At 37.2% G+C, this 27,277-nt stretch overlaps 1 protein-coding gene across 2 annotated transcripts in view; it reads left to right on the top strand.

Moving 5' to 3' along the window:
- The window catches only part of SEC24A (SEC24 homolog A, COPII coat complex component), a 46,406-nt gene extending 21,378 nt beyond the window's left edge, over nucleotides 1-25,028 (top strand). For both annotated transcript variants that reach the window (XM_063292299.1, XM_063292298.1), the window contains exons 9-23: nucleotides 899-1,008; nucleotides 3,198-3,310; nucleotides 5,798-5,916; nucleotides 10,369-10,424; nucleotides 13,207-13,413; nucleotides 14,693-14,813; nucleotides 15,333-15,491; nucleotides 16,946-17,119; nucleotides 17,487-17,597; nucleotides 17,942-18,117; nucleotides 18,388-18,525; nucleotides 19,520-19,624; nucleotides 19,769-19,861; nucleotides 21,240-21,343; nucleotides 22,029-25,028. In XM_063292299.1, coding sequence (XP_063148369.1) covers nucleotides 899-1,008; nucleotides 3,198-3,310; nucleotides 5,798-5,916; nucleotides 10,369-10,424; nucleotides 13,207-13,413; nucleotides 14,693-14,813; nucleotides 15,333-15,491; nucleotides 16,946-17,119; nucleotides 17,487-17,597; nucleotides 17,942-18,117; nucleotides 18,388-18,525; nucleotides 19,520-19,624; nucleotides 19,769-19,861; nucleotides 21,240-21,343; nucleotides 22,029-22,143 — 1,901 coding nt within the window. In that variant the 3' untranslated portion in view covers nucleotides 22,144-25,028. The remainder of the gene's footprint in view (nucleotides 1-898; nucleotides 1,009-3,197; nucleotides 3,311-5,797; nucleotides 5,917-10,368; nucleotides 10,425-13,206; nucleotides 13,414-14,692; nucleotides 14,814-15,332; nucleotides 15,492-16,945; nucleotides 17,120-17,486; nucleotides 17,598-17,941; nucleotides 18,118-18,387; nucleotides 18,526-19,519; nucleotides 19,625-19,768; nucleotides 19,862-21,239; nucleotides 21,344-22,028) is intronic.
- Nucleotides 25,029-27,277: the final 2,249 nt, after the last annotated feature.

Below are 27,277 nucleotides of genomic sequence, written 5' to 3'. Positions count from 1 at the left end.
TAGTTATAAGATTAATCACTAGCTGTTTCTAGGTAATTGAACATATTATGGGACTAAAGTATGAGGCCCTTCAAACAGTCACTCATACCCTTGTTATCTCTTATATAGATTATTGCAATGCGCTCTACATGGGGCTACCCTTGAAAAGTATCTGGAAGCTCCAGCTGGTCCAGAATGCAGCTGCACGAGCTGTTTTTGGTGCCCCCAGAAGGGCACATATAACACCACTGCTGCACGAGCTGCATTGGGTACCAGTTTGCTTCTGGGTCCAATTCAAGGTGTTGGTTATTACCTTTAAAGCCCTACATGGCATGGGGCCAGGTTACCCGAAGCACCGCCTCTTCCCCATTACATCAACCCGTCCCACCCAATCGTGCAGAGAGGGCATGCTACGGACCCCGTCTGTAAGAGAATTTCATCTGGCGGGGTCCAGGAAGTGGGCCTTCTCTGCAGTAGCTCCCGCCCTGTGGAACATGCTGCCACCAGAGGTGAGATTGGCCCCATCGCTCCTGGCCTTTCGGTGGAGTCTGAAGACCTGGTTCTGCCGCCTCGCTTGGGGTGGAGAGGGGAAAAGATCTACGTGGGGATGGCTGCTATAGACCACTCCTCCCACACTTGGGCTGTTTTAGATTCTTCACCACCTGGATTCTTTATTTTTACCTTTATTTATATTATTTATTATTGTATTTTATTCTGTGTATTTTATGGTTGTTTTTAATCAATTGTTGTAAACCGCCCAGAGTCCCCCGACGGGAGGAGATGGGCAGGGACAAACTAGATAAATATAAATAAATAAATAAATATTTCCTTAAAAGACTACTAGGCTGAGAAATGTTATATAAAATACTGTGAACTTTAGAGTTACAGTGGTGTATAACGTACATTTTTCCTCTTACAGTTCCTGAAGAATTTATGTATAATCCTGTGACAAGAGTTTATGGAGAACCTCATAAAAGACCTGAAGTTCAAAATGCCACTATTGAATTTATGGCTCCTTCTGAATACATGGTGAGATCCCCCTCCCCCCAATTTTACACATTCTGTAGTCATAATAAACACAACTTGTGCAGAACTACTATATCTCAGCATTTTTCTTCTTTTATTTGACCTTTATTTTATTTATCCATTCTTGTGTAGCTGTTATAGAAATAATAGACAATAGTACTTCAACTGAGACACAGTGACTGGATATAATTTGTGCCACAGCTCAGAGAACTTTGCCATATCTTAGAGCAGCCTTTCTCAACTTTTTAACCTTGGAGGAACCCTTGAAATATTTTTCAGGCCTTGGAGAACCCCTGCACATCCAGGCTCAAATATAGGCCAGGAATTACAAAATTATTGTATTTGTTTCATGTGTAGGCCTGTATTTGTGCATTAACAGTGTTCTTAAACTAAAAATAAAGAATGAAACTTACCTCTTTAATGTGAAGTTGCCCAAATTTGAAATAATTTTTTAAATCATGATCTCCCAGGGAACCCCTAGTGACCTCTTGTGGAACCCTAGGGTTTCACAAAACTCTGGTTGAGAAACCCTGTCTTAGAGCTTTCAAGTAGGTTGGATCCTCAAGCTCTTTATTCACTGTTAAGAGCAGCTCCCTTCTGTGTTAAAAACTGTTCTTAAGTTTCCAAAATTTCAAAAGACCCTTTCAGATACTATGAAGGATTATTATGAGAAACCAAAAGTCAAGCGGTGTGCTCTTGGTTATGGAACAAATCATGCAGAATTCTGGGTCTTGTTGCACGAGTTCAGTTATCTCACTTTCCCTTATTTGTTGATGCTTAAATAGTTACACTGCTCTAGGAAAAGTTAATTGATCTTATATTGCACCAAGCAAAAGTTTATCTTCCAATGGAGAAGCTCCTTTGAGCCAGTCTTGATTCCTGAAAACTTCGTGGACAGTTCATGCAGTTTCTGTGACAACACCGTGGAAGTGGTTTGCCATTGCCTTCTTTCAGGGTATCAGGGACTCTCAGAGAGAGCATAGCTGGCCCAAAGTCAACCCACTGGCTTCCGTGTCTTAAGGAAGACCAAAACCTGGGTCTCTCTGCTCCTAATCTAGCACCTTAACCTCTATATCATACTGGCTCTCACAGCAGAGAGAGAGAAGTAACTGTTCTTTTTTACTGCAACCATTCACATCTTGCTGAATTCTGCTATGAAACCTCTCTCAATTTCAAGCTTTTTCTGCATGCAGCTTTTTCTACATGTATATCTGAACAAGAACAAGCAAAACAACACATGCATCTGTTGAAGCTTGCCTGTTAAATATATGTTTTATTTAGAAATAGAAATAAGAGCATTGATAGATTGGTTGAATATAACCAATTACACTTACAGGTCACAGTTGGAATGCAAACATTTGCTAGACATACTCTATTTAAAATGGAAAAGATGTGTGAAATGTCCCAGTCTGACTCCAGAACATTGCTTTTTCCCAGAATGTTCTGTTTTTTTCCCTGGCCCAGGCTGATCTAGGTATTCTGGAATTTTGTGTATGTCCAGAAGTTCTGGTTTTGGACCAGACCATGTCTGGTTCATCACAAACCACTTCCAGTTTCTGGTGACACACAAACCATTCCAGAATGCATGAGTTGGTCCATTCTGGAGAGAAAACAGGATGTTCTAGGAAAAAACAAAATGTGCTTGAGCCAGATCCTGCCAGCACGAAACTTTTGGCTGACATCTGTAAAGTGCTTATCATGATCTCTTATGCTTTAAAAGTGAAGATTTTTGCAGAATTTGAAAAATTGATTTTGTTTATCATTTTTAATAAACCTCAGTGTTAGCCCCCCCCCCAAAGTTTTAAGTCTAAAACACATCCAAGATTTGAAAGAAATATTGGCCCTAATATATTGCAGTTTACAATAACTATGTCTCTCTTTCTCACAGTGATCCTCAGTCCTCTAAATCTCTGGATCCACTATGCTACCATTTGTTATTAAAAAAAAATGTGGGGTGCACTATGACTTTTCTTCCATTTTGTAACAAGAGTTGCAAAACAAAAAGTTTAATAATCTTGCTAAAATGAAAACTTCTTATCTTCACAATAGATAATTAAGAAATGGATTATAACATATAAAAGTACATTATAGTTACAGTATTAAAAATTGCAGACTACCTTACAACCAACTAAAAGCAGTCACTGGTCTTAGATTGACATTTAAATTATGATAATTGTGTCTTGCTTTTTCAGCTACGTCCACCTCAGCCTCCTGTGTACCTCTTCGTATTTGATGTGTCTCACAATGCAATAGAAACAGGATACTTAGACACTGTCTGCAAGACTTTATTGGACAATCTAGATCTGTGAGTCCTTTTCATCCTTTCAGTCTAGCAATGTTCCTTTTAAAATCAATATTAAATTGGGTTGAAGTATGTCATTGTCAGTGTATACATATGCACAATGTATAAAATTATAGTTACAATAACATATATGAGGAGAGGGTGTCAGTTATTAAGGAACGTTCACTGAATTGAAAAATAGGATAGCACAGGAGCTTAGATCATTTGCATGATGACATCAGTATACAGATAACATAAATTAACACAAACTTGCAATGATGAAAGTTTGTGAACCTTTTAGAACTATCTGTAATCCAAGTAGTATGACTCACAATGTGATCTCAGCTTCATCTTTTAATAAAGAGATTCTGGTAACATCCAAAAGGTGTGATGACCACCGAGCCAACTTTCAATGTCTTCGTTGGAAAAAGTATGTGAAGTCCTAGGATAATCTCTCAAAGATAAATTGAATCAGAAATTTTAATCAAAAAGATGACAACCAGACGTGTTCCTCCCTTGTTAAAAAAGATAAACCCAGAACACACATTGATTGTGACCACTGAATTTTGCTGTTCATGACCCAGATTTGTGGATGTGAATTATGCCCTGATCATAAGTGCTGTCTGTGGATCCCAGAAAAAAGACCGTTGTTGCTTATGAGGCTGGAAAATGCAATAAAACCATTGCAAAGATTTTGGTATCCATGGTCAGGAAGCTAGTGTACCCATCAACAAATGCAACACTGATAGTCTTTCCAAGAGTAATCATCCGACAAAAGTCACCCTAACAGCAAGGCATACAATGCTCAGAGGTTGGGAGGTGGTGATGGGGGGCTGTCAGGAAGAATCCCAGAGTAATGGCAGAAGTTTGCATGCCACTCTTTTATTGTCTGATGTTAGTTCCACAAGTCTACCATAAAGAAAAGACTGAACAAGAATGGTGTGTATGGGAGGATACCAAGAATGAAACCACTGCTCTACAGAAAGCACATTGCTGCCCATCTCAAGTATGCCAGAAACTACCTGGATGATTCAGTGGACCACTGAAACAAGGTTCTTTTAATAGGCATAACAAAAGTGGAACCTTTTGCATTTGAAAAAACAGAAAACAGTTTCTAAAAAAAAGAAAACCATCCTGACCAAAAAGCATGGCAATGGCAGTATCATGGTTTGTAGCCTTAGGACCCAGATAGCTCACAGTCATTGAGCAAATAATGGATTCTGGACTACATCAGCAAATTCTACAGGAGAATATCAAAGTATTCTTCCATGAGCTAAAGCCTAAACAAATGTTGGTTTTGTAGTACAACAATGATCCTAAACATTCATTTAAATCTATAACTGAATGGCTGAAGCAGAAGAAATCCCAGAGTCACTTGTTGAGATGGGTGGCTATAGAAATTACATAAATTATATATATATATATATATATATATATATATATTTATATATATTTATATTTATATTTTGGCATAGCCTTGTCAAAGCTCTGATCCTAACCTAATTGAAATGTTGTGGCATGACTTGAAACAAACAGTTAACGCAAGAAAACCAAAAAATACAAATGAGGTAAAGAAATTCTGTGAAGAGAAATGGGCAAAAATACCTACAAGTTGATGTGCAGGATTGGTCTACAGGTAAAGAAAATATTTTAGTTGAAATTACTGCTGCTAAAGGAGGTGCAAGCAGTTACCGTCTCTAAAATTTCACTTTTTTTTTTGCAATGAAGACAGTGGATGGTGGCTCAACATATTCAGTGAAGACATGATGCAGAAAATTCCATCTGCTGCAAGCAAAGTCCATTGCATCAGCTTCAGATAAATCAAAGTTTCAGTGTAATACAGTTTGAAGCTCTGTATTGATAATATTTACCTTGGATATAGCTATTACAAAAATGTCGGCATCAAATTTACGTGAATTGCTGAAAGATTTATTCTGCTTCTGTAGCTCTTACCTTTATACTGCTCTATCTTTATACTACTAAATATCTGCAAAGATATTTTATAATAATGTTTCTTGTAAAAACAACTAAAGAAGTTGGGCTGCTTGTGTTCTCATGCTAGGTTTCAAAGTGCTGAGGTGAAGTATATTCTGTAAGGAATGTGTGTATGTACTCTGAAAGGATAATTTGTTAGAGAACTCTATTTTGCAATGTTTATAAGAAACAAATAAAATGTCTTCTCCTGTAATGAATGTAAAATAATTTCTCTCCATTCCAGAATGTTTCCCCTTGGTCAAATTATTATTTTTTCTTAAAAAGAAACATTCTGTGGCTTTCTATTTTTTGTCACCCTGTTGTCACCATAAAGTTCTACTCCACTGCTTTGAAAACTTAATGAACCACTCTGAATATGAGCTTGATAGCTGTGCATGGAAGACTACTATGTTTACATACATTGTTATTTAACACATTACACAAAATGTTATTTTATGAAAACATATCTGTTCAACTTAAATGTGCACACTTTATATATTTAATGCCTGGTACTAAGTTTCTGTGCTTCATTTTCAGACTCCCAGGGAACACTAGAACAAAAATAGGCTTCATAACATTTGACAGCACAATCCATTTCTATAGCCTCCAGGAAGGTCTCTCACAGCCTCAAATGTTAATCATTTCGGATATTGAAGGTAAGAAGAAATAATCTCTAATACTAAATTTATGAAGTATGCTTTATGACTTCTGTCATACACTCCTAAATTGGAACATTAATCCAACACATTTTCTGCTTTAAAAGAGGGGGGGAAAGCCTGTTAAATAACAAGTCTTGGTGCTTTGCTGTTAAAGATGATTCTCAGTCATAAGCCAGGAGAGCAAGCAAGAAAAAAGAGCAAATGTATCCTCTCGTCAAAGACGTGGTAGAAATACATTCCTTCTAGGTAGGATATGCCTCAAATAATCATCTGTGTTTCTGTCTGTCTTCAAGAAAAGCAGGGTCTCTTTGCTGTTTCCAATTTTTGCTTTAGAATGAAACTAGGATTTTTAATTTTTCATTGCAGATTTTCTTTCACATACACAGAGTGTAGCTATCTGGGGAAGTAGCCCAGTCATAGTTGTCTCATGTGCTGTAGAGGTTTGAGGGCTGCCTCTTAGCTCACTTCTCTTACACATTCTGTCTTCTCCCACTTCCATTATAGGAAATGTCAGAAAAAACAAAGCACTTCACACACGACTCTCAAGGTTTCTTCAATTTCACTGTAACTTTCTGGTTATAGGTCCAGGAAACAAACAATATTTGTTGTGGTTTGTAGAAGATCTCTCAGGACTGTAGCAGTTTGCGTTTGGAGTAATATAGAGGTTTTGTCATCTTAGATATAGCTACTTGGGGATGAGGGGAATTTAAAAGGTTGCTTTTCCTCAGTAGCCTTTTCTTGCCATCCAGCTTCTAGCCTGTGTAGAGATGGTAAGTAGGAATTTCGGCATCTTCCACCCCTTACCTCCTCTCCAAATGATTAATCACAAGATCCAAATTTAGGACAGAAAGAAGAACCATGTTGCATCAAAGCAAAGACCTATCCGATACACCATTCTGTTCCCACAGTGGCCATCCAGAGATGTGTGGAAAGTCTGAAGTGCATGTCCTCTGGAAATTGATTTTAAGAGTACTCGTAATAGAGGTAATTCAGTGCCATCATAAATAGCAGCCACCACCGTGAATAATTCTGATCTCTTTTAATAATAGGTGACCATTACCGTAGTCTTGTAGTACTAGATTCCATTTTAAAAGATTTAATCCTTTCACTTTTCTGTAACTCTGATTAATACCATGTTTCCATGAGCTCAGCAGCTTGAATTATTCTCAAAAGTGGTAAGCTAAGCTTTTGGTTTAATTTCCTTCTAGGAAGGCCTGTAGCTAATGATAGTTAACTTTCAGCAACTTCCCAGAAAACTTGTTCCCAAGAAAACACTATAAATCTTCAGCCATTATGTTTATTTATTTAGCTACTTCATTTACTAAACATATGCTTGGTAATAGCATGAAGAAATAATGAACAGTTTGCAGTACTAAATATATATAATATATGCTAAATATAATGGAAATCGAGATATATAGCACATGATACTAATACTATTTATTAAGCTTTTAAACTACCCATCTGCCATAGTTTAATATTTTAAAAATATATTTAAATGCTCAGGATTCAACATGCAATTAAGTATTCTGGAGAATTGTTTGATGTCTTATAATATAGTCAGTCTTTCCATTCTCTCTCAAGGCCCTTTACACAGCTGAGAGCAGCCTTTCTCAACCTTTTGACCCTGGAGGAACCCTTGCAATATTTTTCAGGCCTCAGGGAACCCCTGCACATTCAGACTCAAATATAGGCCAGAAGTTACAAAATTATTATATTCGTTTCATGTGTAGGCCTGTATAGATGCATTAACAGTGTTCTTAAACTGAAAATAAAGAATGAAACCTACCTCTTTAATGTGAAGTTGCCCAAATTTGAAATAATTTTTTAAATAAATCATGATGTCCCAGGGAACTCCTAGTGACTTCTCAAGGAACTCTAGGGTTCCAAGGAACCCTGGTTGAGAAACCCTGGCTTAGAGCCTAAATACAGCTTCATAAGACTTCATAAGAGTTCTCCTGATTAATCTTGATTGGAACAATGTGATTTGAACTTATTTGCTTAGTGGTTTTACTCAGAAAAATAAGACTCCTTACAGTGGGAAATTTTCTTAGCTATTTTATTTTAGATAAAATTAAGTAACCTCTGTTTGCTGTCTGCGTGTGATGTGTTCGTGATGCTTCCTCTTGTCCTCATAATGGAACTTTCTTTTTGGCTTGACCTTCCAACAAAAAAATAAATCTCTCTTAAAAATACCTCTAGACTTCAGACATCTACAAGAAGAACTAGCAAGTTGGTTTATGTAGCTGAATCTAATAACTCAAGTAAATTCTTCCTCCACATTCCCCAACAAAACAAGAAATCCTGGATTTCACAGAGTCCTCTGTTTGGGTGACTTCCTACTCTAGCCATCAATGTTGTCCAAGCAAATGCAGGGCACAGTGCTCACCATAGCATTCAGTACATCATGTGAATCTCATCTTTTTTTTTTTTTTTTTGAGATTGAAACATCTGATATCAAATAGGGATTTGCCTTGGGCATAGTGGCCTTGGGCGATCATCTCAGGTTGGATTGTGATGTTGATAATGTCTGTTGTCTAAAGTAAAAATGCTGTGGAGGCTAATGGATAAGATTCACATGCTGTAAAAATTATTAAAAAGAAGAAACCTCCACAGAAAAGTACATAAAATCATCACTCAAAATAATATCCTCAACCACCTAAGTAATGTTGGAAAGTGTTCATTCCCCATAGACAAAAGGTTGGCCACCTCTGCTTTATAGATGGTAGTAATTGGGTCTCCTGCAAAATCAGATATCAAAATCCAGTTACTTAAAAAAGTAATTAATGTTGGTAAACACCAGGTTCTGATTATTTTTAGATTTGAGAACTGTAAATTTATTTTACATGTTAGTATTTTCATATTGTGCTAGCATAGTTTTAAAGTATGTATATTGCTGGTACATAATTTTCCAAATGTTCTTCATCTTCCCTGTAGATTGAGTCATTCTCCCTCACCACTCACCATCCCCATCAGCATTAATGGTGCATTGAAAAGTTGTTTAACTTAAGTTAGCCATTTGGACCACCCCTTTTCCCTTGTGAAGGACTATGGTATCAGTATTTTTAAGGGGTGTACAATAATAGGTTGGAGGGACACTTCACTGATGTTCATCCTAGCACAAATGTTTCTGTTCATGTACACACACATGCTCACATGTCATTGGGGAAGGCCTTCAAGTGGCTGTGTTGAGCTTCAAAGGACCCAATGCTTGGACACTTCAAAATGGGTTGGAAGTGTGATTTCTGCATTTAAATATTCAGTCTTACACATACATATGATGTGCATCCTGCTTTTTACCATCTTTCCTGCCTCCTTTCTTGCATGATGACCAAGAATGGAAAATTAAATGTAGTATACAGACAGAAAATGAGGCAGGTATTTTTGCTTTGGATAATGGAAGACAGATTGAGGTGAAAAACATATCCTGTTTAACACAGCTTCACATCTAATACAGAATAGGAATACATCGAAATGCTACTTTTGTACATTGCCCACTTCAGATAAAAATTTGGCTGATACATATACTTTAGGTTAGAGGTAGGCCTCTTAATGCTTTTTAGGTGTTTTAAATTACAACTCACACAGTTTCCTTCCATTAATTATGCTTGCGGTGGTTGACAAAACCAAAAATGCAAAATATATAGAGGTCACCAAATTTTAAGACTGTGCAGTGCTTTGGATTCAATTCCAAAAAGGTGCTTTGGAAAATGTGGATAATGTAGCAGTTGCAGACACAGCTGCTTTACATAGTTGCAAAGGGGGCAACCTCCATGCCTTCACATGTTCGAAAGCACTTTTTTGAAATCTAATCTGAATTACTACACAGTCCTATCAGATAGTTTATCAGTTTAGGCCTTGAGATTTTTTTTTCTATTATATCCTGAATAAAGGAAAACTTTTTGCTTTGCCTTTAACTAAAGGATAAGTTGGAAATTTATTCTTATTTCTCTGCACATGTATCTTCTATGTGTATAAAAACATGATAAAGTGACAGGTATATAGAGTTATCTTCAACAGATATATCTGAAGAAGTCCCATTGTAAACCAAATGCTAGACTGGGGCATTGTTTGTCCTGGTGACTGCTGCTGGAAAGGAGTTCATAATCTCCTTTGGAATGTTGCCAATATAGATAACATGCTATGCAAATGATAAAGAGTAAATATTTTTATATCTAGCCAGTTTGATGTAGTGGCTAAGGTTCTGAACTAGAAATTGGGAGACTGTGAGTTCTAATCACAGGTGGCATGAAAGATGGCTGGGTGATTTTGGGCTAGTCACACTCTCTTAGCCCAACTCACCTCAAAGGGCTGTGTTGTGGAGAAAATAGGTGAGAGCATTATGTATGTGGCCTTGAGTTGTCCAAATAAAAGCAGGATATAAATCTAATAATAAAGTAATTAATATATACTCAAAGTGATTCAGTACTTTTGTTATCTGTCTTGTAGATGTGTTTATACCCATGCCGGAGAACTTATTAGTAAATTTAAACGAAAGCAAAGAGGTAAGAGGAATATTATACAATGTAAGTATAAGCAAAAGAGTATTTTCAGCAGCTGACTTTGAGATATTATTTTGCCTATCCCATGTACTAAAATGTAAGTTAAAATGTTTCATGCCTGATGTTGGGACAAATGCCAGCCAGCAGTCTGAAGAGTGAGAGGAAAGGTTAGTCCTCAGACTTGCTCTGGTGACAGGTCAGAAAGTTCATCTTGAGGAAGACCAGTTCCTTCAAGTTGTCATCTAGTGATGGAATATTACCGCATCAGTTGTCTTGGGGAACCTCTCATTTGGTTGATGAACAAGAAACAGTGCTGGTTGGATTTTGGCCCTGATTGCCCAAAATAGGAGTGGATTTCTCCCCTAGACTGCTCACATAGTGCAAAAGGGAGCATTTTATGCTACTGTCTGAGCCAACATACATCATCTCCTTTCCACCTAATAGTGTGCTAAGCTTACTGCTGCCAGGAGCAGCCCAGATAGTTCAATAAATATAAGCAGTGCTTAAGCATCTGTCCCATCAAAAGTGTCTTGCTCCTGTTAATTTACGGTTAACATGGGTATTCAGCTTTGGGTTTAACGTACTCCTATATTATGCATGCCTGACTCAATGATGGCGGGTTATTTATTGATTGATTGATTGATTGATTGATTGATTGATTGAAAATTGTATGACTGCCCATCTGTCAAGGGAACTCTGGTGGCAAACAAGATGAAAACAGAAACCAATTCATAAACAAAAGAAAACAAAGTCAAGGCCCCTGACAAATCTTATCCAAGTATCAGGCATACACACACCCATATCAGAGCTCCATCAACAACATGGCCCCAGTGCCTGGGGGAATAGCTGAGTTTTCACAGCCTTCTGGAAGACCAGTATGGTAGAGGCTGTCCATATCAGGAGGCAGACTGTCTAGAAAGTAGGCACCATGACAGAGAAAGTGTGCTTCCTAGGACTCACCAAGTGAAACTGTTTCACTGATGGGACCTGGAGCATGCCCACCCCATCTGATCTTGTGAGATAGGCATAAACTATTAGGGAGGGGCAGTCGTGCAAGTAATCTGGCCCCATGCCATGTAGGGCTTTAAAGCTGGCAATCAGCACCTTGAATTGCACTTAGAAGTCTACTGGGAGCAGTGCAGTTTATGTAGCAGCAGTGTTACATAGGCATACTGTGAAGCACTCAATACTGCATGTGCCACCTTATTCTGGACCAGGTGAAGCTTCTGAACACACTTCAAGAGCAGCCTCATGTAGAACATGTTGTAATAGTCTAATTGGGAGGTGATAAAGGCATGAGTGACCATGAGCAGTGCCTCCCTATCTAGGAAAGGGTGAAACTGGCACACAAGATGTAATTGCCTGAAGGCCTCCCTGGCCATGGCTGCACCTCCTCCTCGAATAGGAGCTGTGAGTCCAGGAGGACCCCCCGATTGTACATCAACTCTACCTGAGGGAGTGTAAACCCACCCAGAGTTACTAGATATGGTCACTAGATATGGAAGACCCTAAAACCCACAGCCACTCAGTCCTTGTCATAGTTGAGCCAAAGCTAGTTCCCCATTCATACCTGCACATCTTCCAGGCACTGGGAAAGCACCTTCATGGCATCACTTGGACGCCCCAAAGTAGAGTACACTGACAATACTTAGCCCCATGCCAATGGGTGACCTCGCTCACCAGTTTCATGTAGATGTTAAAGAACAGAGAGTCGAACCCTGTGGCGCACCACAAAACCACAGGCGCACCTGTGGGCCTAGGACTAGAACTCCCCCCCCCCCGCATCAACTAGAACTGGCCCCAGAGGTAAGAGAACCACTGAAGGACCATGCCTCCACTTCCAACCCTCTCAGCTAGTCCAGAAGGATAACATAAACAATGGTATTGAATGCAATTCAGAGTTCAAGAAAAGTGGGAATAGACAGTCAGGGATCATCCACAATTGCGATCAGTGCCATTTCAGTGCTATATCCCAGACTGAAAGCTGACTGCAGCAGGTCCAGATAATCTACTTCCTCTAGCATCTTTTGGAGCTACAACCTTCCAAATAAAGTCAGAGACTGAGTGAAAATTGGCCTCCTGAGGAGGAAGCGAACCACTGCCTCCTTCAAGGCAGGTGGGACAGTTCCCTCTCATGGACAGTCATTCACCACTGTTTGGACTCAGCTGCATGTCACCTGGATGCCTTGACCAACAAGGAGAGACATGATCTACCACACAGGTGGCAGAATTCAGAGTCCCAAGGACCCTGTCCACTTCTCAAGAGCCACCTGATCAAACTCCTCCCAGATAACTGGACAAGACTGGGCCTGAGTCATCTACACCAGACTGGCACAGCTAGAGGCCAACTGCTGATCTACTGATTCCTCTGTGTTATCCACACTCTCACCCACTGTATAATAACTTTTAAAGCTCCGAGCATCTGATCAACTGTTACTATCCATACTGATAAGCTTGGAACTTAAAACCAACTTCTGAAGCTTTCAGTTGCTCTATTGGATGAGATGATGCTGTTAATAAGTTTTTTAAATAAACAAACAGAGTGACTAATTTAAGGACTCTTCCTTGGAGGAACCCTGATTGTGGAATGGTATTTCCAGAGATGTTAGACTGGCACATGTATTCTGGTCTTTTCACCATCAGGCAAAGATTTTTCACCTAGTACTGCTATTGATTTTATTTAGGTTTTATTTTTTTAAACTGCAGAGTGAGCTTCAGTTATTGGACAATATAAAAAATCAATAAATATAGCAAATAAAAAAGATGGAATTTTGTTTTCTTTCAGCTAATTCAGGATTTATTGAGAACTTTGCCTCAGATGTTTATTAACTCTTTGGAAACCCAAAGTGCTTTGGGACCTGCACTACAGGCTGCTTTTAAACTTATGTCACCTACTGGAGGTCGGATTACTGTCTTCCAAACACAGCTTCCATCTTTAGGAGCAGGTGCACTCAAACCTCGGGAAGAGCCTAACCAAAAAGCATCTGCAAAGGTTAGCAAAACAAACCTTATGTCTGATTTTTAAGTGACTCTTAAAATAAATCTGCTTTTTATTGTAACGGTTCCTTCTAAAAATAATTTTAGTCAGCAGTGTGACGTGGCTGCAAAAAATGCAGATGTATCAACCAAAGCATAGCTTCCAAACCACGGGAAACTAATAGTTCTCCTTTATTCTGCTTTGGTCAGACTTAGCATTGAGTCCTGGGTGAAGTTCTGAGTATTACAATGTAAGAATGATTCAGAGAGACTGGAACAGGTTCAAAACATGGCAATGAGGATGATCAGTAGAGCAGAAACACTTTTATGAAGAGACATTTGAAGGCACTAGGCATATTTAGCCTTGAGGAAAGAAGATTAAGGGGAGATATGATACCACTGTTCAAATATCTAAAAGGATAGTGCACAGAACATGTTCTGTATCACTACAGAGCACAAGACACAGAATTATGGATTTAAGTTACAGGAAGGCAGAGTCTAACTGTATATTACAAAAAAACTTCCTAACAGTGGAGTAACTCAACTGTAGAATTCATTGCGGGGCAGGTGGTAAACTCCTGTGTGTGTGTGTGCGCGCATGTGTGCCTTTGAATCAATGTTGATTCTTGGCGACTGCCTGGACAAGTCCCTGCAGTTTTCTTGGCAAGGTTTTTCAGCAGTGGTTTGCCATTGCCTCCTTCCTAGGGCTGAGAGAGAGTGTCTGGCCCAAGGTCCCTCAGCTGGCTTTGTGCCTCAGGCGGGACTAGAACTCACGGTCTCCCAGGTTCTAGCCTGGTGCCTTAACCACTACAGCAACCTGGCTCTTGAACTCCCCTTTACTGGATGTATATAAGCATCGACTGTTGTGGATGCTTTAATTTCATTTGCTAAACTGAGCAGGCCACTTAATGACTAAATGGCCTCTTTTAATTCTGATTCTGACTGTTAGGAAACCCAGACTCAGTTCATTTGTAACAAAATCCTTGCTTCAGTTTGAACATTACTAGCATTTTTTATATTGGGCCGTAGAGCAGTGCACATCATTTGGAACAATGCTGTCTTTACAGTAAGGCTGTGAGCAAAGCACCACTTCTCAACCACCCCCACAGTTGCAACCTCCCATTACTTTGACAGCATCTTCAGTGCGTACACATGCCCATGGAGACAAAACAAAGAGGCTGTGCTAAATCTTTGGGCGGGTGCAGCTGCTTCAGTGCTTCAAGGAATGTTGCTTTGTTGGTGGCACCAACATGAGTGAAGCACCCCTTCAAGGTGCATATTTTGCCTTTTACCAGGATATACATCTGACACCATCTACTGACTTCTATAAAAAATTGGCCTTGGATTGCTCAGGACAGCAGGTTGCAGTTGACTTGTTTCTTCTTAGTGGGCAGTACTCTGACTTGGCTTCATTAGGTAAGACATTCTTGTTGCTAGCAACTTAGGAATACATTGCTTAAAGACATAGATTATGTATGGATGATTATAATGAAATGTAGTCATCCTTTATTGAAACTGTTGTGTAAAACTATATATATACAATATGTATGTATGTATAAAAGAGAAGCCCTGTTTTACTGGTTTGCTTTCTTTCCTGCTTAATTAAAAAAGGCAAAAAAAGTATTTTCTGATGTGGTACTGTAAAATGGAATAATGAACTTGGATTTTACAATAATAGATTTTAAATTGTAAAAACTAAAACATTACAATCAAAGTATGGAGCAATAAATTTCAGTAATGTACTTGATGCTATCTTTAGTTCATCATTTTTAAAAATCTATTATTGAGGAAAAGCATTCCATTTCAGGAATGTGCCTAGTGCTTGAAAGAGTGTACATGTTTCCTGTTCTTAACTGAGAAAAAAATGTAATTTTTGCATACTGCATTTCTTTAATTTCAAAAGTAATAAAGGCTTGTTTGCTTTTTTCCTTTTAGGATGTATATCAAGGTATTCTGCTGGTAGTGTCTATTATTATCAAGCTTACCATCATCAACACAATTCTCTTCTGGTGGAGAAATTACAGAAAGAACTGAAACGATACTTAACTAGAAAGATTGGCTTTGAGGCTGTCATGCGGATAAGATGTACCAAAGGTCAGACAGCTTAATATGCCAGTGTTAATCAAAGCTTTGTGGTCATAACTGCCTAAATGAGCAGTTCACAAATGTGCATGTCACCATTTTAAATTCTAGGTAGTCTGAATTTGGAATTCTAACAAATGATGTCTGATATTCAGCATTGTGTAAGTTACTACTTTTACTTCACAGTCTAATGCAGTTTCTCAACCTTAGCAACTTTAAGATGTGTGGACTTCGACTCCGAGAATTCCCTAGCCTACTGCCCGTGCTGGCTAGGGAATTCTGGGAGTTGAAGTCCACACGTCTTAAAATTGCTAAGGCTGAGAAACACTGGTCTAATGTATGAACTTGTGTGAAAGAGTTGTCATAGGATGTTATGAAAACTGTTGTATAATCAATCACTCATGGCTATTTCCACGTGTGTAAATCATCTGATATTGTTGATCTCAAAGGTCATGGGAATATATTACTGTTGGCATCCTGTTCACTAAGATGCAAGGTCTTTTAAAAAATTGGATGGCTACAATGGAGGCAGCTCTCTCTTTTTCCCCTTTTCGTAGAGCTTGCTCTATTGTTCCTTAAATAAATTGGCTCAGGTCTTTGGAGAATCTGGTCTGCCTATCATAGCAGATCAGTGCTTCAAGGAAGATCTTTAAAGAATGCAATATAAATGCAAAGGTAAATTTATGCTCTGGATGTTCTTATTTGGCAAAAGGATAGATTTTTGGTGATTGGTAGCTAAATTTGCGGTTTGGAGGGAGGAGGACAGCTTGAGTCAGCTTGACAGCTTGAGGTAATGCAAAATGAGCAGCACACATGGATGGGCTAGCTTTTGTGTTAATGAATGTTGTAATTTTTCTAAATTTAAGTGTTCAAGTGTTTTCCTGACTCAGAATAACACAGTAACAGGTCTACATTTCTTCTTTACTGTAAGAAAATACATATTTTGATTTGTTGAGTGCAGTTATTGGTGTTACTTTTGAAAACATAACAGACTGAAAAAGATAATGCTATTAGTATATTTGCGTAACTCTTCCTTAAGAATAAGAATATTTTAATCAACTTAAGCATTTCAAGAGACACTGGCTGTGTTTAGATTGCCCTTTGTCTGCGGTAAAAACCATCCCTGTATGCACAAAGAAATAACTGTTCCTCACTACATTGAAAATACTACCACAAAAGCTTTATGACAGTGGGGTATGTTTGCCATAAAAACAATTCATTTTCCACACATTGCTTCTGCTTTGGTGTTTTAAATGAACATGGTACCTTGTAGAAGTGCTTAGTGACAACGCTGAAAGCACATCCATTGAGGATGAAGAGTGAACGCTAATAGGCTTTTAAAATTAATTATAATGTTTTTGCTTGTGCTTCATTGCAGTAATTAACAGCATAAAGATCTGAATATAGCCCCAAATTGTGTGCAATTATTTAGGAATACTATTTTAGATATTTTTTCTTCCTCACAGGCCTTTCAATTCATACCTTCCATGGCAACTTCTTTGTACGGTCAACAGATCTGTTGTCTCTTCCTAATGTGAACCCTGATGCAGGATATGCTGTACAAATGTCAGTGGAGGAGAGTTTGACAGATATGCAGGTAGTCTGTTTTCAGTCAGCCCTCCTGTATACATCTAGTAAAGGTAAGTGGGTCATGACATCCAATATATGCTTCAAGGTCATATACCTCCAAGTTTTTAATAGCAAAAATGGGCTGTTATTAAAGCCTTTAGACTTTTGCAGCTTTCATGGTTAAGAACTTTATAGGTTGTTGGCAGATGCTCATGACTTTCACTGTTAAATAGCACTTTTGGTTTGAATATAGTGGGAAGTAAAATGTCTTTTACACAAATTTGGTTAGAAAACAGCAACCTGTATTTAAATTTGTAGAACGAATGACTTTGAATAACCCACTTTACCTCATGACTGCAGTAGAATTAATTTATTGTAGTTTTTGAAGCATAGCCTGGATTTAGTTTAAGTGCTATTAAAAAACTTCTTTTTAAACAGGTGAAAGAAGAATTCGTGTCCACACACTTTGTTTACCAGTTGTAAGCCAATTGAGTGACGTTTATTTAGGAGCTGATGTACAAGCTATTACAGGCCTTTTAGCCAATATGGGTATGTGCTAAATTGTCGGATTGAATTACACAATATTGTTTGATTAATTGATACTATCATCCTACACTGTTTAAAAGTTAGGTGGTGATGAATCTTCTCGTTGAGATTGATTTAGAATGCATAACTATGCTTTGCAAAATGTATCTAAATGGCTGGAGAATGTGTCACAGCATGAAGGGCTATAGACACTATGCATTGTTGCTTTGTATTCTTTTTGGTAAGTAGGGTGTGTGTGCATGGGTGTGTGTGTGAGAGAGAGAGAGAAAGACTTAAGCATCCACTGAGACACTTTGTTATGAACACTTTTTTGACAATCAAGTGCACTATGTTCTGTTCCTTTTCAGCTGTTGACCGGTCAGTTTCTGCTAGTTTGAGTGATGCTCGAGATGCATTGGTGAATGCTGTAATAGATTCTCTTTCTGCATACCGCTCATCTGTTTTAACCAATCAGCAACCAGGTCTTATGGCTCCTGCATCATTGCGTCTGTTTCCATTGTTCATCCTGGCTCTCTTAAAACAGGTAAGAATGAAAATAGAAATTGCCTGAGTAACTAAGTTGGCTAAGTAAATTTTGTTAAAATTAGTGATGATCATTTACAGTGTCATATTTAATCATTTTTTCAGTTACTTATATGCAGTAACGAATTCAGAAAAACTATTGTGAATTGAGAACAAGCTTCCAGACTTCCTGTATATATGAGATATAAACTGTATAGCTGAAATTTATAGGTCTTGAAATGTGTATGACTCTTAAGTTGTCTTATTTCTCTGCTGCTACTTTTGCTTACAGAAAGCATTCCAAACTGGGACAAATGCCCGTTTAGATGAACGCCTCTTTACAATGTGTCAAGTGAAAAGCCAGCCATTAGTGTACCTCATGCTTATTATGCATCCCAGTCTTTATAGAATTGACAATCTCACAGATGAGGTAAGATTTTCATCTAAATTTGTCTGGGAACCACTGGATGTAACCCAGCTTCAGATATTATACAAAATTGTGCCAAAACATTTGGCTTTTGTGCATGTTTTATAACAAAGGCATGCTTTTGCATGCTTTTCAGATACGGGGAGTTTTCTAGGATATTCTCTGTCGGTCTTCCATTTTCCAGGCCTCAGGGAAGACTTTTTTCTTCTCCCTATCTAGCTTTGAGGATGACCTACCTATGTGTGTATTGACAGTCCAGAACTTTGCAAATAGGGACCACTTGCTTGACCTGATGGGTAAAGGTAGCACTTAGGACAGACCTGGAGAAGCAGATGTAAATACAACTGTCAGCTTTTAAGATAATTTGTACAAATTATGGCATCCATGTATAGGATTAGCAGTTGGCATGTGTACATGTCATATAGTGTAGACTGGAAGTTTTATAAGCTGTTTCCATCTTTGTATGTGGTTGTCTAATTTTATACTTGATATGCAAAATATTTAGCCATCAAAATCATTGTTTTAGTGTATAAAACCAATTGAGTGGAGACTCAGATATTGAATTATGTATAAATTGCAAAGGCTAGTAAGATTAGAAATATGCAAGTAGAATACCTGATATTACAAATAGGTATGAAAGAACTAAATTTGAATGGTGCAAATTTATGTATTTTAACACGTGGAATGGTGTTATTAAATGTAAACTAAACATTATGGAACTTGAGATTCTTTCAAGAACAACTAAGATGTCCCTGCAAATGTAAACGCTTGCATAGTGCAAGGAACAGTAATTGTATATAATTTGCAAACCACCCTATCTGGAAACATTAACAACTGTTTAAAAAATAAAGTTGGAGAATTATTTTTCTCTATGTTATAGATGTATGATATGGTGCATGTTTTGGTCTTGATATCAGTCAGGATATGGCAGCCCATTTTTACAATATATAAGATCTGCTGTTTTATCTGCCTGTTAGAAATTATTTTATCTATTTAGGGGGCCCTCAACATTGGTGACAGAACAATACCTCAGCCACCCATTCTTCAGCTGTCTGTAGAGAAGATAAACCGGGATGGGGCTTATCTTATGGATGCTGGCTCTGTAAGTAGGATTTTACATATACTATGAGCATTAGCAGAAGGTATCTCATTCCCCATAAAGCTTCATAGCAGTAATTTGTCAGCCTAGTTGAAGTGACGATCTAATGCATGTATTATTTACTAATTTCTGTGTTTGAATATACAGGTCATGTTCTTATGGGTTGGAAAGAATTGTGGACAGAACTTTATAAGCCATGTTCTTGGAGCCCCAAACTATGCATCACTACCACACAGTATGGTAAGAACATATCCTCACAGCAAGGATAGGCAACCTGAATCCTTCATAGTTTTGGACTGCAACTTTCATCAAGCCTAGCCAATATGGTAACAGTTAAGGATTTACAGAGTTGTAGGACAAAACTTTTGCAGCAGATGGCAGCAGCTAATCAACCTGGTCTTGAAAAAGCTAAATAGGGTCAGATCTAATGTGTAGTTGGATGGGAGATTGCCATGAAATCCTAGAGGAGACTGTAGAGTAGCCTGGGAAGTTTTTTTTTTTTTTTAAAGCCAGAAGGTAAAAGCAAGCCATTTCCATCTTTCTGCCAAGAAAACAACGGGAATGTCGTTACCAAGAGTTGAAATTGACTCAAGAAATTTAAGATAAAGTATCAGTCAGGATCAAGTTACCTACCTCTATTCTTTATGGTAATGTGGCTCCTTAGCACTACACAGAACAATTAAAACATGGCCGACAAAATACCAGCTGTGCAAACTGTAGTGCTTTTTTGACTAGACCAACAGAAGTTTGGCCTTTAGGTACCCCTTATGAATGCCTGAATTTACACCTTATTATTTAGAAGAACTAAACTGAATTTTCCCAAAAATGTTATCATTAACTAAACAGTTGTTGCACTAGATGCTTCTGTCCATGTGTAAGATCCCATTTGACATGTTATTTATATAAAAATATGTAAAATACACATGCATAAAATTCCATTCCCATTTTATGTGTGCATAAAGTCACATTCAGAATGAACAGACCTTCTGCTTTCATGGATACTCCTTTCCCCCTTAATCTGTTACATTAAAGGTCTGTACAGGTAGTCCTCGGCTTATGACAGCAATTGGGACCAGAATTACTGTTGTTAAGCAATGAGGTTGTAAAGCGTGATGTCTTGTGATCACACCGCCTAGCAATGGCAATTCTGGCAATCCTGGTTGCTGTCATTAAGCAAGGATCTTGTGTGACTATGACTTCCAACTTCGCGACAGCTTCCGCATTGACTTTGCTTGTGGGAAGTCAACAGGGAACGTCGTAAATTGCAATCATGTGTCCGTGGGACGCTGTGATGGCCGAACGCTGAGGACCCATCATAGGTTCCCCTCATTCAGCACGATTGTAATTTTGAATGTCACTGGGCGAATAGTCGTAAGTCAAGGACTACTTGTATCTTAAATTTACTTAAGTGTAGTTGCAGTGCTCTGTCTGAGGAAAAACATCAGGAAAAAGATTTACTTTGTTTTGTTCCAAAATGAAAAGTATCTTGCAGAATTAGGTTAGTGAAGTTAGAGTCAGTCCATGAAGTATATGCTGTTCAGTATTCTGAATACAGAATACATTTTACAGTATTTTTTGCCCCATGATTACCCACCATTTTTGTTTGTTTGTTTGACAGACACATCTTCCAGAATTGGACACAGCTGAATCTTCTAGAGTGCTCGCTTTTATTTTCTGGCTAAGGGAACAAAGGCCTTTCTTTCCTATATTGTATATTCTAAGGTAAGTAGAATGCTTGTGAAATATGATTGTTAGATTGAACAAAACTTTGCTTGACTTTCTGGAACACTAACAATTACATGCATGTAAACACCTTAAGGGAGCCAGTTTGGTGCAGTGGTTAAGGCACCAGCCTAGAAATGGGAGACCCTGAGTTCTAGTCCCGCCTTGGGCAGGAAGCCGGCTGGGTGACCTTGGGCCAGTCACTTTCTCTCAGCCCTTGGAAGAAGGCAGTGGCAAACCACTTCTGAAAAATGTCCCAAGAAAACTGCAGGGATTTGACCAAGCAGTCTCCAAGAATCAGACACAATCGAATGGTTTTAAAAAAAACACATTAAATTGCAGACTGGTATAGCAAGACACTTTTTTGCAGAAAAAGAAAGCATATTCAGTGCAAAAAAAAAATAGCTGAAAGTATTAAGTAACATAATGGAGAGGAATAAAAGGGCAGGAGTGAAGATATAAATGGAAGAATTATAAAATCATTAATAGTTATTTGCAGGACTGGTAGTTTTAAAATAGACAAATTTCTATACTTTTTACATAGATAATTGTACATTATATTCTATGCATACTATAAATATTAACCAAATGTGATCATTATTAGTCAATCACCATGATGAATAGTTTTATAAGGAATAAAGTATATTAGCATGTATTTATATGGCGTTGTGTTTGTATTTTGAAGGGATGAGAGTCCGTGGAAACCAGGTTTCCTACAAAACATGATAGAAGACAGAACAGAATCTGCATTATCATATTATGAATTTCTTTTGCATATTCAGCAACAAGTGAATAAATGAGTTCTTCTCTTAAATGATTCATCTGCTCAAAGGAATGTACCTCCGTGCAGAACTCTTGTTCCTGTAATGCTCCTGTAAGTTGTTGGCCTGGTGCAGTTGATGAAAATCTCACTGTGATTCCCCCTCTTCCCCCCCCCAAAGGAAAAAGAAAAGCAAACAAAGCAAAGGACCATGGAATCGTTAAGTACACTATTGTGTAGTTGTACATTAAAACTTTAAAATAAATTTGAACATGTTGGATGCCTTTAATTTACTGCAAAAATGTTTCACAGTAAGTAATTGTGGCAAAAGTTAAAAGGCAATATTGGAGAAATGTTTATAAACTAACTTTTTTTACCTTTCATTTTTATTTTTCTGCTTTGTGTTTTGCTGCTAGAATTAAAAACTCCCAAGACTGAGTTTCCAGGAAACTAATATTGTCTTGATTATTGCAATACTTCACTAGTTAAAAATTGCCCTTTTAAAGGAACAATGAAAAGTACATTATGGACAAAATACTTGCCGTTTTAATGAGCTTAGTTTCCAGGCTTTTAAACGTTGATTATGATAAGAACAAAAGTAAACTTGAAGTAGTCTACATGGGTTTAAAATGAATAATTCATTTAAAAGCCTTTAGGATGTGTCAGTATTCTAGCTCTTGGAAGAATAATGAGATTACATTATGTTCAGTAAGAATTAAAAATAAAAAAGATCTGGTACAGCTGAAAAAATAGTGAACAATAATTGATCCTAGTCTTGGCTGTTAGCATGATGTGTTTAGTCTTGATTCATTGAAAGTAAATAGGGGAACAGACAGTAAACCAAAAACCATTATTTTCATACTATGTTTTATTAATTTTTCAGTCACCTTTTTGTAATGGGCTGAGGTTTCGATAAAACCCTTGCTGGCTAAATAATACATTGGAGGTGTATTTATAGCTTGTTTGAAATCCAGAGGAGTGTCATATTTAGGAATAATAATTTTGCTATTCAAGCATTTTGAGGCTTTAACGGGAAAACTATATGCAGGAACCCTACTCAGTTCAGAATGTTCAAATACTGCACAGGTATAAACATAAAAGAGAAATCTTATTTTTACTAGTTCCCTGGAAATTGCTATAATTTAAGTAATGACATAACATTAGTGTATTGAGATTTGTAAAAGTTTCAACAGAAACAACCATGGTGGTATAAGTTATGGCAATCATGGGTTTCTACATTGCCCTCTATTTCACTCCCTTCCCCCCAAAGAAAAATGGATTAGAAATATTTCTAATATTTCTATCTTTCCTGGTAGTTTTTGTGGAATCATTTGCATTGATTTTTTGGTCATTGCTTTAATTTATACAGTTTCATCCATCTGAGGAATGGGTAAGGGATCACATGTGCAAAAAGCCAGTGAAGTTCTCTCATGAACCATGGTGTTTATCAACTACCAACTGGAATAGCAGTTGTAACATAGTTCTATAACTACACTGTCTGCATGGTGATCTATTCAGTTTGTTGGAGTGGTTTATGAAGAGTTCTTAGAAAATTGTTGCTTAACATCTGAAAGAAAGGAGAATATTTGTTAAAAATAATTCAGATACCAAATGAAAATACCTGCTGACTTCAGGAACCTTATAGCTGGTGTCACTGTTTTAATTTGTTTTTAATTTAGGTACTTTCAAATGTTTGTAAATAATGGTAATCTATTTCAGAACCAAATAATCATGATGAGATATGCACTTGTAAGCAATGGAAATCAGTTGGGTGCTTTAAAATACATTATATGCCAGAGGATTAATTAGCTCTTCTGCAAAAAATATACAAACTTATGTGTATAGGTCAGCCTTCTGGAAAGAAGGAATAGGCAAAGAACAGATATAGGGAAGTAGGTGTCCAGCACCTCATTCTGGCTGTGTGTTCCTTCTTGCTTCAGGCATTCAGGCACTGGAGCACAGAATTGGTGTGATCAGATTCTGCAGAACTTGAATTCTAAAAACCTTATGAGCAGCACCACGCCTAGCTTTCTGTATGTAAAAATCTTCTGCATGGACAGGAGGGAAAGGCATGTTGTAAACCAGAAATAATGGGCTTTCAATAAATTTGGGAACCTGATAAACTTATTTCAAGAATACATCCCTAACTAAGTTTGAAAAATGTTAACTGTGAGCATATTATGCTCTCTGGATAGAATGCTGTTTAGAATGTTCATGCACTTTGAAATAGAATTGAATTTTCTAATTCTTTGTGAGGAGAAAAATGATATCCACTTCAACTTCTTAAGAATTGCAGGGCAGACCCATGTATAACTGTTAAATCACAATTTCTATGTTTTAGGTTCTTTAACAACATAAGCAAGCAAGAGTAGCCTTGATGCTCCCATCTCAGCATGGCAGTCACCAGCAGATATTCTCTATTTTTCTAGTTCAAGATTTTCAATAATAATTAGTATGATTTACCAATATTCTAGATTTGATCATGCAACAACATATTAGCATTTACTTTTCTGTAATTTAATTTGCATTTGAATAAATTGATTGTTTTGCAATAATGCGGAAATGCTTGTTTATTCAAGATTAACAGAATATATGTAATTCAGAATATTAAGGGACCATCAAATGTGACAAGACTTCTCTTCACTAACTACATATTAAATTCTTAAAGTAAATTTGATTTTGTAAAGTAGTGTAAAATATTGTAATATTAATCCTTGTTTTCTGAACTCAGACATTGATCTTTAGTGTGCAATTGTAAACCTTGCTCTTCTGACTTGAAGGCAAAGTTTTACTTGTTCCCCTTTTTACAGTTTGTAATTTTCACTGTTTTATTCCTGTAAAAAGTCATTTGTAACACATGCAAATGCTTATTTTAGCTGTGCTAATTTATCAAATTTGGCTACTCAATAAAATTAATTGAAAGAGCTTGCATAGAATTTCATCAGTCTTTTTATAAACAAAGATGGAACATTCAGAGACTAACTGACCATTTCATGGATAAAATGATTTTAAGTACATAAAGAAGTGCTTCTATGAGTAATTAGTGATTAATGCTAATTAAATAATGTGCAAATTGTGAATTGATTGAAATACAAGCATTTTAATGTATTTTTACCATGAGCAAGTACTATTCATTCTTCTAACATGGTAATCTTATTCCTGTATTTTGAATAAGCACAAATGAATTCGGCAATTACTTTGAGTAAACATGCAAAGTTGTACTATAAGGAATATCTGGGTCACTGACTAAAACATGATGGTCTGACCATTAATTAGAAAGATCCTTTGAGAGCTGCGAATACTCAATCAACTTTCAACATGTTACACAATGTATTATTTTCTGTCTGAATAATCATATTAGACTCTATCTTCTCAGGGGTAAGCACAACATCAGAAAAAATTATGTCAACCTGTCCACAATTCTAAGCAGTATAGCCATGTAAATAAAAACTCTGGGAAGTGGATTAAAAACTTCAGTATCTATTTGGAATAGTATGGCATCTTGTTACATTAGCTCAGAATTATTTTTTCATAAAAGGTTAACATTTCTGTATTTACTTTCTTTGGCAAAGATAGTTCATCCGGCTTTTTCTTTTCTTTAGAATGCATATAATAGCACATTAGTTATAATTACTTAAATCATTTTGTCCTGTATTCAAGATACACAATTGATTATAAGCAAAATATTAAGATATTGTCAAGTCTTAGAAGTGAAAGAATTTGGCTAACCTTGCCTGGGTTGGGAAGCCAAGCAGATCTGAGCTTGATTAGAATTGGATGGGGAACTTTCAGGGAAAACAAGGGCTTACAGCTAGACTGGGGAGTTGAAAAGATACCTCACAAAAAAGCAATGGCAGATCACTTCCTTCTTGTTGTCAAGACACATCTATGAAATTATAAGGAATTTAATTTGGCTTGCAGAAGGCTTTGTCTTTATTCGGTTATCATTTATATACAGTATATTATTATCTGCACTTGTTTTTTTCACTTCTTACCAAGTTCCAACAGACGTCTGCAAAGATACGCTTGGTAGAAAGCTTATAATTAAGGGTCTTGGTACAACTATTAGCCTCAAAATTGTCATAATTAGATTATTACCATCCCCTCAGCCTGCAGAATACATATTACATATACAAGAGGGAAATCATTTATAGCAAGGAACAATGGAACAGAAGGCAAAAATTAAGATTTAGAGCTATGTGGCAAACTTGCTGAAAAGAAGTAATTGAACATATATGAATTGAATTTAGTGAAGAACAGGCTGAATGCTACAGATTTAGTAGGATATCCTTGTTTTTCTTCCCTACAATCCTTTGTGCTCTCCCCAAAGATAGTACTGAAGGTTGAAGATAGTTCTGGAATGGTGAGAGGTGAAATATGAAAGTAGTAGTGGATGGGAAGCCACCAGAATTTGGAAGACCACCTTCTATTAGCAGAAAATACTGTTCGATTAGTATAACACCTTTGGATTGAAGATGTAGGGCACAACAGCACATAACCCTAAGGTTGCATGTGCCCCATGAAAGCCTTTATGTGCAGCTCTTTGAGCTCTCCAAGAGTCATTACCAAATTCTAACTTTTAATGTGACAACTGGAGAAAATTAAAAACATGTACATTTGAATAAAATGTAAATCAGCATTAATTTTGCCCTTGTCCTATCCAATAGTTTTGGAGTATAACCTCTAATATACCGCTCAAGCAAAATATAACCCTTGGCTAAAAAAACAGGGTTGTACACTGATCTTTTAAACCAAATCATTAATGAAAATTTGAAGACCCAGAACTGAGGAAAAAACATTGAGTATTTTCTGAGTACAATTTTCAAGCGAGCTATGTATCCACAGGATTGTCATGCCATGAAGCCCACTCTTAACTAGCTTGCTATGCAGCATGATGTGGGATTATCAAAACATTCCTTGAAGTCAAGGCATATTTTGTCAACAGCATTCCCATAATCTATTAAGGAAGTTGCCAGATTGAAATGGATAAGCTTTATTATCTACTCTAGAATCTCAGTGTTGGAATGGTCTATAGTCTGCTGAAATTTTTTTTAAAAGGGCAACATTTGCTCTTCTTCAGCCATCTGGCACTTTACTAATTTCCAGATTTCCCCCCAATAGTATGTAAGAGTTCATCCAGACTGTAGTTAGTTCCTTCAGTACCCTAAGGTAAA

Source organism: Candoia aspera, chromosome 2 (genome assembly GCF_035149785.1).
Source record: "Candoia aspera isolate rCanAsp1 chromosome 2, rCanAsp1.hap2, whole genome shotgun sequence".
NCBI classification, from domain to species: Eukaryota; Metazoa; Chordata; class Lepidosauria; order Squamata; family Boidae; genus Candoia; species Candoia aspera.
Note: the sequence above shows the minus strand (reverse complement) of the source record. Positions and strands in the feature narration are given on the sequence as shown.